The sequence below is a fragment of the Rhinichthys klamathensis genome, unplaced genomic scaffold (genome assembly GCF_029890125.1).
Source record: "Rhinichthys klamathensis goyatoka isolate OS25496 unplaced genomic scaffold, OSU_Roscu_1.1 h1tg000010l_1, whole genome shotgun sequence".
Lineage (NCBI taxonomy): Eukaryota > Metazoa > Chordata > Actinopteri > Cypriniformes > Leuciscidae > Rhinichthys > Rhinichthys klamathensis.
In genome coordinates, this window is record NW_026606563.1 from 238357 (window position 1) to 250813 (window position 12457).

A 12457-nucleotide genomic window follows, 5' to 3' on the forward strand; every position below is an offset into this window, starting at 1 on the left:
CAGCCTGTTCACTGACAACACCTGCTCAGAACAAGTAGTCTAGGCCTAGTCATATTTTTGTTATCACACGATGACTGACATATTGTCACATTATAAACATCTCTCTCTCCAAATAGGCTTAATAATTTTATTAGCACTAAATAAATTAAAGTGTATTGCATAGTCGATGTAATAGATCACTTTTAAAATCATGTCATATTTTATAATTATATCCTGGCCATGGATGCATTAATCATTGCATCTGTCTTTGCAAAATGTCAGGTAAAAAGCAATTAAGCATCCTATCATTCGCCCTGAGAGGAAAGCCCCTGATAAGGCCAGGCTAGAGGATGCTGGCCCAGAGAAGGTGGCGACAAGGGTAGGCCCATTAGAGGAGGAGACAGAGGAGAAGACAGACGAGGAAACATAACAGAGGGGGAGACAGAGGAGGAGACAGAACAGAGGAGGAGACAGAGGAGCAGACAGAGGAGGAGACAGAGGAGCTGACAGAGGAGGAGATAGAGGAGGAGACCGAGGAGGAGGCAGAGGAGGAGGCAGAGGAGGAGGCAGAGGAGGAGACAGAGGAGAAGACAGAGGAGGAGACAGAGGAGCAGACAGAGGAGGAGACAGACGAGGAAACAGAGACAGGGGAGGAGGCAGAGGAGGAGACAGAGGAGTAGACAGAGACAGAGGAGGAGGCAGAGGAGGAGACAGAGACAGAGGAGGAGGCAGATGAGGAGACAGAGGAGGAGACAGAGGAGGAGACAGACGAGGAGACAGAGGAGGAGACAGAGGAGGAGACAGAGGAGGAGACAGAGGAGACAGAGGAGGAGACAGACGAGGAGACAGAGGAGCAGACAGACGAGGAGACAGAGGAGGAGACAGAGGAGACAGAGGAGGAGACAGACGAGGAGACAGAGGAGCAGACAGACGAGGAGACAGAGGAGGAGACAGAGGAGGAGACAGAGGAGACAGAGGAGGAGACAGACGAGGAGACAGAGGAGGAGACAGAGGAGACAGAGGAGGAGACAGAGGAGGAGACAGAGGAGCAGACAGACGAGGAGACAGAGGAGGAGACAGACGAAGAGGCAGAGGAGGAGACAGAGGAGCAGACAGAGGAGGAGACAGAGGAGTAGACAGAGGAGACAGAGGAGGAGACAGAGGAGCAGACAGACGAGGAGACAGAGGAGGAGACAGAGGAGGAGACAGACGAGGAGACAGAGGAGCAGACAGAGGAGGAGACAGAGGAGCAGACAGACGAGGAGACAGAGGAGGAGACAGAGGAGGAGACAGAGGAGCAGACAGAGGAGCAGACAGACGAGGAGACAGAGGAGGAGGCAGAGGAGGAGACAGAGGAGGAGACAGAGGAGGAGACAGAGGAGACAGAGGAGGAGACAGACGAGGAGACAGAGGAGCAGACAGACGAGGAGACAGAGGAGGAGACAGAGGAGACAGAGGAGACAGAGGAGACAGAGGAGACAGACGAGGAGACAGAGGAGCAGACAGACGAGGAGACAGAGGAGGAGACAGAGGAGGAGACAGAGGAGACAGAGGAGACAGAGGAGGAGACAGACGAGGAGACAGAGGAGGAGACAGAGGAGGAGACAGACGAGGAGACAGAGGAGCAGACAGAGGAGGAGACAGAGGAGCAGACAGACGAGGAGACAGAGGAGGAGACAGAGGAGACAGAGGAGGAGACAGACGAGGAGACAGAGGAGCAGACAGACGAGGAGACAGAGGAGGAGACAGAGGAGGAGACAGAGGAGCAGACAGAGGAGCAGACAGAGGAGGAGACAGAGGAGCAGACAGACGAGGAGACAGAGGAGCAGACAGAGGAGCAGACAGAGGAGCAGACAGAGGAGGAGACAGAGGAGCAGACAGACGAGGAGACAGAGGAGCAGACAGAGGAGGAGACAGAGGAGGAGACAGAGGAGCAGACAGACGAGGAGACAGAGGAGCAGACAGAGGAGGAGACAGAGGAGCAGACAGACGAGGAGACAGAGGAGCAGACAGACGAGGAGACAGAGGAGGAGACAGACGAGGATACAGAGGAGCAGACAGACGAGGAGACAGAGGAGCAGACAGAGGAGCAGACAGCGGAGCAGACAGACGAGGAGACAGAGGAGCAGACAGAGGAGCAGACAGAGGAGGAGACAGAGGAGCAGACAGAGGAGCAGACAGAGGAGGAGACAGAGGAGCAGACAGACGAGGAAACAGAGGAGGAGACAGACGAGGATACAGAGGAGCAGACAGCGGAGCAGACAGAGGAGGAGACAGAGGAGGAGACAGACGAGGATACAGAGGAGCAGACAGCGGAGCAGACAGACGAGGATACAGAGGAGCAGACAGCGGAGCAGACAGACGAGGATACAGAGGAGCAGACAGAGGAGCAGACAGACGAGGAGACAGAGGAGGAGACAGAGGAGACAGAGGAGACAGAGGAGGAGACAGACGAGGAGACAGAGGAGCAGACAGACGAGGAGACAGAGGAGGAGACAGAGGAGGAGACAGAGGAGCAGACAGAGGAGCAGACAGAGGAGGAGACAGAGGAGCAGACAGACGAGGAGACAGAGGAGGAGACAGAGGAGCAGACAGAGGAGCAGACAGGAGGAGACAGAGGAGCAGACAGAGGAGCAGACAGAGGAGGAGACAGAGGAGCAGACAGAGGAGGAGGCAGAGGAGCAGACAGAGGAGGAGACAGAGGAGGAGACAGAGGAGGAGACAGAGGAGTAGACAGAGGAGGAGACAGAGGAGCAGACAGAGGAGCAGACAGAGGAGGAGACAGAGGAGGAGACAGAGGAGCAGACAGAGGAGGAGGCAGAGGAGCAGACAGAGGAGGAGACAGAGGAGTAGACAGAGGAGGAGACAGAGGAGGAGACAGAGGAGCAGACAGACGAGGAGACAGAGGAGCAGACAGAGGAGGAGACAGAGGAGGAGACAGAGGAGGAGGCAGAGGAGGAGACAGAGGAGGAGACAGAGGAGCAGACAGAGGAGGAGGCAGAGGAGCAGACAGAGGAGGAGACAGAGGAGTAGACAGAGGAGGAGACAGAGGAGGAGACAGAGGAGCAGACAGACGAGGAGACAGAGGAGCAGACAGAGGAGCAGACAGAGGAGGAGACAGAGGAGCAGACAGAGGAGGAGACAGAGGAGCAGACAGAGGAGGAGACAGAGGAGTAGACAGGAGGAGACAGAGGAGGAGACAGAGGAGGAGACAGAGGAGCAGACAGAGGAGGAGACAGAGGAGCAGACAGAGGAGGAGGCAGAGGAGCAGACAGAGGAGGAGACAGAGGAGTAGACAGAGGAGGAGACAGAGGAGGAGACAGAGGAGGAGACAGAGGAGCAGACAGAGGAGGAGACAGAGGAGCAGACAGAGGAGCAGACAGAGGAGGAGACGGAGGAGACAGAGGAGGAGACAGAGGAGCAGACAGAGGAGGAGACAGAGGAGTAGACAGAGGAGGAGACAGAGGAGGAGACAGAGGAGCAGACAGACGAGGAGACAGAGGAGGAGACAGACGAGGATACAGAGGAGCAGACAGAGGAGGAGACAGAGGAGGAGACAGAGGAGCAGACAGAGGAGGAGACAGAGGAGCAGACAGAGGAGGAGACAGAGGAGGAGACAGAGGAGCAGACAGAGGAGGAGACAGAGGAGGAGACAGACGAGGATACAGAGGAGCAGACAGAGGAGGAGACAGAGGAGCAGACAGAGGAGGAGACAGAGGAGCAGACAGAGGAGCAGACAGAGGAGGAGACGGAGGAGACAGAGGAGGAGACAGAGGAGCAGACAGAGGAGGAGACAGAGGAGTAGACAGAGGAGGAGACAGAGGAGGAGACAGAGGAGCAGACAGACGAGGAGACAGAGGAGGAGACAGACGAGGATACAGAGGAGCAGACAGAGGAGGAGACAGAGGAGGAGACAGAGGAGCAGACAGAGGAGGAGACAGAGGAGCAGACAGAGGAGCAGACAGACGAGGAGACAGAGGAGCAGACAGAGGAGGAGACAGAGGAGGAGACAGACGAGGATACAGAGGAGCAGACAGAGGAGGAGACAGAGGAGCAGACAGAGGAGGAGACAGAGGAGCAGACAGAGGAGCAGACAGAGGAGGAGACGGAGGAGACAGAGGAGGAGACAGAGGAGCAGACAGAGGAGGAGACAGAGGAGTAGACAGAGGAGGAGACAGAGGAGGAGACAGAGGAGCAGACAGACGAGGAGACAGAGGAGGAGACAGACGAGGATACAGAGTAGCAGACAGCGGAAGAGACAGAGGAGGAGACAGAGGAGACAGAGGAGACAGAGGAGACAGAGGAGGAGACAGACGAGGATACAGAGGAGCAGACAGCGGAAGAGACAGAGGAGGAGACGGTGCAGGTGGAAGAGGAAAAGACGGTGGAAAAATCTTTTCCTCTGCAAGTCTGAGCAATTATTAAACACTAATAATAATATTTTTTTATTACACTCTTGCCTGTCTTCAAAACTTGAGAGCCCTGTCTTTAACCCGGTATTTACACAACGCATCCCTGAATGTCAGCAGAGACCGTGTCAACCATCATCCCCTGTGAAGGCCTCATCGCCACGACAAAAGTGTCTTTCTTTTTTTCACGACAAACATTTTTTTTTTCTCTGTACAGATGAAAATGTTATCAAAATGATTCCTGTTCACACGAATCTGCAGAAATGAATAAAAACGCTGTATTATGCATGCCAGACAAGTTATTGGTGATGTCACTTAGTAAAGAAAGACTACGAGTCTACACACATACGCATTCAAACGCACATGCCTATAGACTAAACACATAGTGAGCATCTGCACACCGTCACCGTTTACACAGATTCACGTTTTTAAAGTTTACACATAGATGATAACGGTATTGTGTATTGTTTTCAAAACTCGTTTAAAAAAATATATATTTAAAAGTTTGCGTTCTCAGGCCATCAAAACGCCGCTGTCGTTTAAATGAACAGCCAGAACGCAATAAAAGTGTTCTGTTTTCTGATTTTTACAACAGAAATGAATCAATCAAAAACTCACTTAAACTGTACAGTGACTCCTCTAGAGCTGCTGTACAGCCGAAACAATCTTTGTTCCATTAATTTCGTGTTATCACTGTAAAGCTTCTTTGAATGAATCTGTATTGTATAAAGCTCTATATAAATGAAGGTGACTTGACTTGAACAAGTTGATAACAAAAATAAAACATAATCTGCTGTATAATCTTACAGATGGGGCTAACACAAATCAATTTAGGATTTGTAATATTATCATGCATGCTCAATTTATAAAAGCAAAATGAAACCATTTATTTTACATGTTTTTGTATCCTACATCTGTTCTCTGATAGCGGATTCTTTGCAAAGTTTGCATAGTCATGATTGTTTCATATGTTTTCTAAAAACAAACATCTAATAACCTACTGTATAAGCAACACTGGACAGTTGGACAGATTAATATGATTTCTCACTATTTGTGAACATGGCTGAAATTAAATATTTTCTTTCATCTGTATCTGGGTATCTCTGCGGTGAAACTGTCTCTGTGATGGTGATGTGTGTCGCTCATCAAAGATTCATTCATTGCGCTGATCATACTCATAATTTACCTTTGGCTGCATTATAATAACTTCCTAATTTGGAATATGATCAAAGATTGTGTGGACATGTTCTGAGAAATTAGCTTCTGAAAAATGACATTTTAACTCCACTCAAATGAACAAAATGACTCAGAAAATGTAATTTTGCTAAACGAAATTCAAAGTCATCAAATCAGGTCAGTAAAATGATGTGATCTATCTCTGCTGCGTCTGGGTAAAATGACACACAACACAGCTTGTGTAGAGAACTTATTTGAGGTATAATCAAGCGCGTAGCTTAATAGCCTGCATAAAACTCTGAGACAGATTGACGAATCATTTATGAACGGCCATCACTGCTACTCGCGTGCCATCACCCTATAAAAATCATTCTGAATGTAGAAGAACAGCAGAGTCCATGCCACAAGTATGACAATAACAGCACAGAGAAACAATATCATTGGAATCACTTTCAGAACGATTATTTCCAGCTGAATATGGATACTTTATTGGCAGTTTTTATACAACACTTCATCATCAATGACACAACTGCCATTTCATCTATTTCTTGAACTAGTAATGGAAGTAAATGAACAGCTCTTGGCTGGGTTTGCACTGAAGCTTAGCAGGGTTGAGTCTGGTCAGTAGCTGGATGGGAAACATTCTCTGCAATCTCACAGTTCAAGGCCTGCTGTATAAAAAAACTAAAACGCCAACCTTTGGACAATATGTGCCCTTGCACCATACACACCTGAGATATCAGCAGCACGTGGATGGAGTTTATCTAGGACTGTCAATAATGTATGGAGTGCTAATACACCTGACCGTCTCTGTTCATTTGGAAACAATCTACTCCAGCCTACAGCGTCCATTCCATTATACACTCTCAAACACACACACACCAGTCTAACAGTGCTGTCAACACAAGTGTTTCCGGCTGTCAGGCTGAACACTGCTGACTGCAGTGCTAAAGACACACGACTATCAGGACTATATGTATAGTGTGTGACTATATGAGATTCAGTGACTCTAATAATACACTGGGGATGAAACGCAACATCAAAGCCCCGCCCCTCTGCTCCCTGCAGCCAATCCCTGTGCTCTCTGAACCTGTCAGATGACCCCGCCCCTTCTCCAACCCAGCATCCCGCATCCCGTCTGATCCCAGAGACCCGCTGACTCTCCCCTGATGGAAGTTACCTTTACATTTATTAATTTAGCAGACGCTTTATCAAAAATAACTAACAAATGAGGAACATCACAAGCAAGGTTGAGCAGTCAGCACAAGCGGATATATGGGATAAAGATACGGTCACCTGCTGAAACACCTCTTACACATCTTCATGAGTCCAAACATCGAAAACAAATGGCAAAAGGAGCACTGAAGGACATTTAGTCATCGTCATTTGGAATAAATGGAATAATTTTGTTTAAATATCACTTCACAAAGAACAGCTCAGATCATCATGGATTTCCATGGTTGGTTCCATACGTTTCATTGGTTTCAAATTGTGATAAATATTCCTTTAGCAATGTTTGGTACAGACAGGGGAAATATGAGACACTGTCAAAGTTGCTAATTAAACGTGCAAAACATTGGAATATTGAGTTTCCATCCCATGTGTTCGAGAGAACAGAATAGTCACTTCTGTGAAACTGCAAGGTGCAAAGGAAATAAAAGTTCGAAGGCTGTGACTTTTTACCCTACATAATAAATGACTTGCAATAAATTAAAATTAAACTAAATTACTGTTCGGAGGAGGATGCCTGCTGGGAGGGCATTACACCAAATCATTCTGATGACAGCATTTCAGACGACTAAAGCAATATTTCAGATGACTAAAACAATATTTCAGACGACTAAAACAATATTTCAGATGACTAAAACAATATTTCAGACGACTAAAACAATATTTCAGACGACTAAAACAATATTTCAGACGACTAAAACAATATTTCAGATGACTAAAACAATATTTCAGATGACTAAAACCATATTTCAGACGACTAAAACAATATTTCAGATGACTAAAACAATATTTCAGATGACTAAAACAATATTTCAGATGACTAAAACAATATTTCAGATGACTAAAACCATATTTCAGACGACTAAAACCATATTTCAGACGACTAAAACAATATTTCAGATGACTAAAACAATATTTCAGATGACTAAAACAATATTTCAGATGACTAAAACAATATTTCAGATGACTAAAACAATATTTCAGATGACTAAAACAATATTTCAGATGACTAAAACAATATTTCAGACGACTAAAACAATATTTCAGATGACTAAAACAATATTTCAGACGACTAAAACAATATTTCAGATGACTAAAACAATATTTCAGACGACTAAAACAATATTTCAGATGACTAAAACAATATTTCAGATGACTAAAACAATATTTCAGACGACTAAAACAATATTTCAGACGACTAAAACAATATTTCAGACGACTAAAACAATATTTCAGATGACTAAAACAATATTTCAGACGACTAAAACAATATTTCAGATGACTAAAACAATATTTCAGACGACTAAAACAATATTTCAGACGACTAAAACAATATTTCAGACGACTAAAACAATATTTCAGATGACTAAAACAATATTTCAGATGACTAAAACAATATTTCAGATGACTAAAACAATATTTCAGATGACTAAAACAATATTTCAGATGACTAAAACAATATTTCAGAACAATATTTCAGATGACTAAAACAATATTTCAGATGACTAAAACAATATTTCAGACGACTAAAACAATATTTCAGACGACTAAAACAATATTTCAGATGACTAAAACAATATTTCAGATGACTAAAACCATATTTCAGACGACTAAAACAATATTTCAGATGACTAAAACAATATTTCAGATGACTAAAACAATATTTCAGATGACTAAAACAATATTTCAGATGACTAAAACAATATTTCAGACGACTAAAACAATATTTCAGACGACTAAAACAATATTTCAGATGACTAAAACAATATTTCAGACGACTAAAACAATATTTCAGATGACTAAAACAATATTTCAGATGACTAAAACAATATTTCAGATGACTAAAACAATATTTCAGATGACTAAAACAATATTGCAGATGACTAAAACAATATTTCAGACGACTAAAACAATATTTCAGATGACTAAAACAATATTTCAGATGACTAAAACAATATTTCAGACGACTAAAACAATATTTCAGATGACTAAAACAATATTTCAGATGACTAAAACAATATTTCAGATGGTGTTGTGCAATGAGATTGGTCCAATCACATGCTCTGCTGAGGCAAAGTCACATGAGTTTTTGTTGCGCAAGGAGGGATTTAGCCAGTAAATGTGTTTCCATCGTAGATTATGCGAATTCTTTCTTAATGAATACAAAAAATGACCTGCCTCAACTGAGCGCATACGTTTTTTATGCACATTTTATGATTTGATGCGCATCTTGGTGCATCACCATTTTCATCCAGTGTTATTTATGCGATACCTCACAATTTTCATAAAAGTATGTGTAAGGAAGGAATCGTTTGGTTTACTGGCGGTCGGTGGTTCAGGACAGACTCATAATCCTGGAGGTGTCTGGTGACCTCTAACAGGGATCAAATATCAGTCAAACTTACTGACACACACACACTCATACATAAACACAAATGAACAGAAAACAAATCAATGTATCTGTTCCTTTTATATCAGTCAACTCAGTCACCTTCATTTATAAAGTAGATTGTTTCAAAGCAGCTTTACAGTGATAATAGGAGATTACAGTAACAGATTGTTTAGGCTTTACAGCATCTCTAGAATAAAGTTATTGTCCAGCTAAAGTTAGTTTTGATTGATTCACTTCCCTCGCGACGATCATTAGTTATTAACTTACACGACACCGCTCTAACAGAAAACAGAAAACTTTGAATGCGTTCTGGCCGTTCATTTGCACAACAGTGTTTGGTGGCTCGTCCCACTACGGTCTTTAGACTTTAATGTCTTCACTAACCTAATTACTTCACTGAATTAAAAGCTCTGAACACTGTTTTTCATGATCCTAAAGTCTATGAAGTTTAGCATTTATCCTGAGTGTGGAAAGAGAGGCTCACTCACGCACATCAGAGGCACACAGGAGCTCAGAGAAGACCAGCGACGTCCAGCGACACACCAGCAGCCGTCAGGACCGTCTGTGCGTCTGCTGGGCTCGGGACGGCCCCTAAATAAGTAATGCTGTCTGCTGTCTCAGATCAGAGCAGATCGAGTTATCCGAGGTCTCCGGTGTCACGCTGCATGTTCCTTCTCAAAAACATCCTCTCCCTCACAGAAGCTCCCGTTGAAGGGACAGAGCCATTATGATCTTTTGCATTGGGACATCATTTTCATGACAGTTAAACCCCCTAACGCCCCCAAATTCTCATTACAATGCACAAAAATCAGCTTTCTAATTAACTGTGATGTAAACAAGAAATAATAAGTACATCATGGTAGTAATTGTTGTACTAAACTCTTTTTAATTAAATATTAAAACCAAGAAAAAACAAAAACATTGTGTGAGGATGTGACCTCTATATCACTGTCTAACAGCCCGACATCACTGGAGCATTTGAGGCGCTCTTCACACACACACACACACACAAACACACACACATTTAATCAGAGCTTCATTAGGCAGGCTTCCATATACAGCAGAACCTTTTCTCCTAATGTGCAGTATTTGGGAGTTTTAGTTCTGCACGTTTGCTGTGTCTCTCTTATCTGACACACTCTCCAGAAAACATGTCAAATATTCCACCATAGACACACACACACACACTCCTCTGACTAATGGGTCTCTTTTGAAGATGTCCATCAAACACTGTTAGAAGCCCATCTCAGTCTGCAGTTCATTCTGAACAAGAAACAAAAAAAGCAAACAAATAGTTGATCCATGTAGTTTATATTGTGTCAATAACAGGAAGATGAAAAACTCATTGCAAGAGAAGACATCTTCTACTCAAATGACTCCTGTTCTGGAAGTGATGTTTGATCCACAGAGAAAGTCCACCCTCAGGTGCGTCTCCGTCTGCTGCCCAGGACACTGATCACTTAAAGCCTGTCAATCCTCCTGACAGCGCCACCCTCAGGCTGAATAAAACATGGCCGTTACGCCTCTGCCTAAACTGTTCTGAGGTGTTCAGCGATTACAATATAAAGCTTCCACAATCTCTATCATACACTAACGCTACGACCCAGGAGCTGCCCTACCTAACCTCACGCTCAGGAGTGAACACTACTGGTGTTACCGCACAACATACATTACATTTGATCAAAAGCACAGAAGAGCACATTTCTCTGTATTCACAAGTTAAATAACATTACAATTAAACTGTAAAAACTGTTTTTTTTATTTTTTTATCTTATAGATAAATCAAAGATTATTGGTATGGAAGCTTGTTTCTTTTTTAAAGAAAAAAAAATAGAAAATGAATGAGACTGAATGAGAATGAATGAGGCATTTATAAGAAAAGGTAATTGCGACTTTTTATCTCATAATTCTGACTTTATATCTCGCAATTCTGAGAAATAAAGTCGTAATTGCAAGATGTAAACTTGCCACAATTATCTTTTAAAAAGTTTTATTCTGTGGCAGAAACAAGCTTCCATGTTACTGGAGCACGTTCCACAAGACTATCTCAGCCTTTCCTCTTTGTCAATTCACATGCTGTTTCTTTGTAATAATTTCTTAAACGTCCAGGCAATTTCTGAGTGAAAATTGTTTCAAAGTAAATCCTACACCAGGAAAGTCCAATCCTGTTCCTGCAGATCTACCTCTACAGAGTTCAGCTCCAGCCCTGAGCACACACACACACACACACACCTGAGCCCGCTCATGAAGATCTGCAGGAGCACCTCATTACACACAGGTGTGTGTGTGTGTGTGTGTGTGTGTGTGTGTGTGTGTGTGTGTGTGTGTGTGTGTGTGTGTGTGAGATCAGGGCGATCTCCAGAAACAACCCCTTTTGTGTTGCTGCCCATGTGATATATTTCAGAGTTAAACCGCATATTCAATGAGAAAATATGTAGGGCGAGACTGGAGGTTCTCCATCGGGAATTGACTGGAAGATGAAAAGTGTGAATTGCGCTCCGGCACGGAGTCAGAGCTGAATGTGCGCTCCTCAACACCACTGACACACACTCCTCTGATCGGGGACAGCATGAACACGTCTCCTGATGGGAACGCTTCATCTCAAATCTAGCATTATACTCGCTAACCTTGATAACAATAACGTTATTAGTGTTAAATTATTGAATGAACTATTTCCAAGACAGAAGGACAGCCTTACCAACCACAACCAGCTGAAAACAGCAGCTATCCGTCTATTGCTTAACGTTCACCATAACTCACACGGCCAAGGTGACATTAGTGGAAAAGTCATTTTAACAAATGATTAAAACACACACACACACACACTGTGTAAATAGGGGCAATTGTCATCACCATGTTGAATATAAATTCTGTTTCTGCTGTTAGCATATAAAATGTTTATGATTTACCATAGACAACTCACACTTACCTTTTGAAAAATGTGCTATTGGGCTGCAGACACAAAACCTGCCAGTAATCCAAACACAGAGCTTTAAACCGGGACATTTTCAGGGCTGGATGTTCAGTCACATGGCAAAATGATCAAGCTGGTTTCCAGCCGAGAGATGCAATGCAGCGGAGAACATCATGATACACGCTGACTGCTGTCTCGGGCCAAACATCGAGAGCCCAACGCATCCTCGAGAGCTCAAACACACACACGAGAGGTTCTGCTGAGGAAACCAGGTCAGATGCAGATCCACCCTCACTGCACCAGTGTCTTCTTCACCATCACTGTCATCAGATCCAGCGTCGAGCAGATTCACATGAG

At 44.1% G+C, this 12457-nt stretch overlaps 3 protein-coding genes across 3 annotated transcripts in view; 1 reads left to right on the forward strand and 2 right to left on the reverse strand.

The window, feature by feature from the left end:
* The window catches only part of iqsec1a (IQ motif and Sec7 domain ArfGEF 1a), a 53482-nt gene extending 41233 nt beyond the window's left edge, over positions 1-12249 (reverse strand). The window contains exon 1 of the mRNA XM_056261195.1: positions 12116-12249. Within this exon, the coding sequence (XP_056117170.1) occupies positions 12116-12192 (77 nt within the window). The 5' untranslated portion in view covers positions 12193-12249. The remainder of the gene's footprint in view (positions 1-12115) is intronic.
* Positions 1-12457, reverse strand: part of gp9 (glycoprotein IX (platelet)) — a 158444-nt gene that overhangs the window by 55085 nt on the left and 90902 nt on the right. The gene's annotated exons all lie outside the window — the stretch shown is intronic.
* Positions 3089-3730, forward strand: LOC130094956 (putative uncharacterized protein DDB_G0271982; the record flags this gene model as incomplete). Its single annotated transcript, XM_056261575.1, has 2 exons — positions 3089-3178; positions 3683-3730. Coding segments are annotated over 2 exons (138 nt in total), but the record flags the coding sequence as incomplete, so codon positions are not given.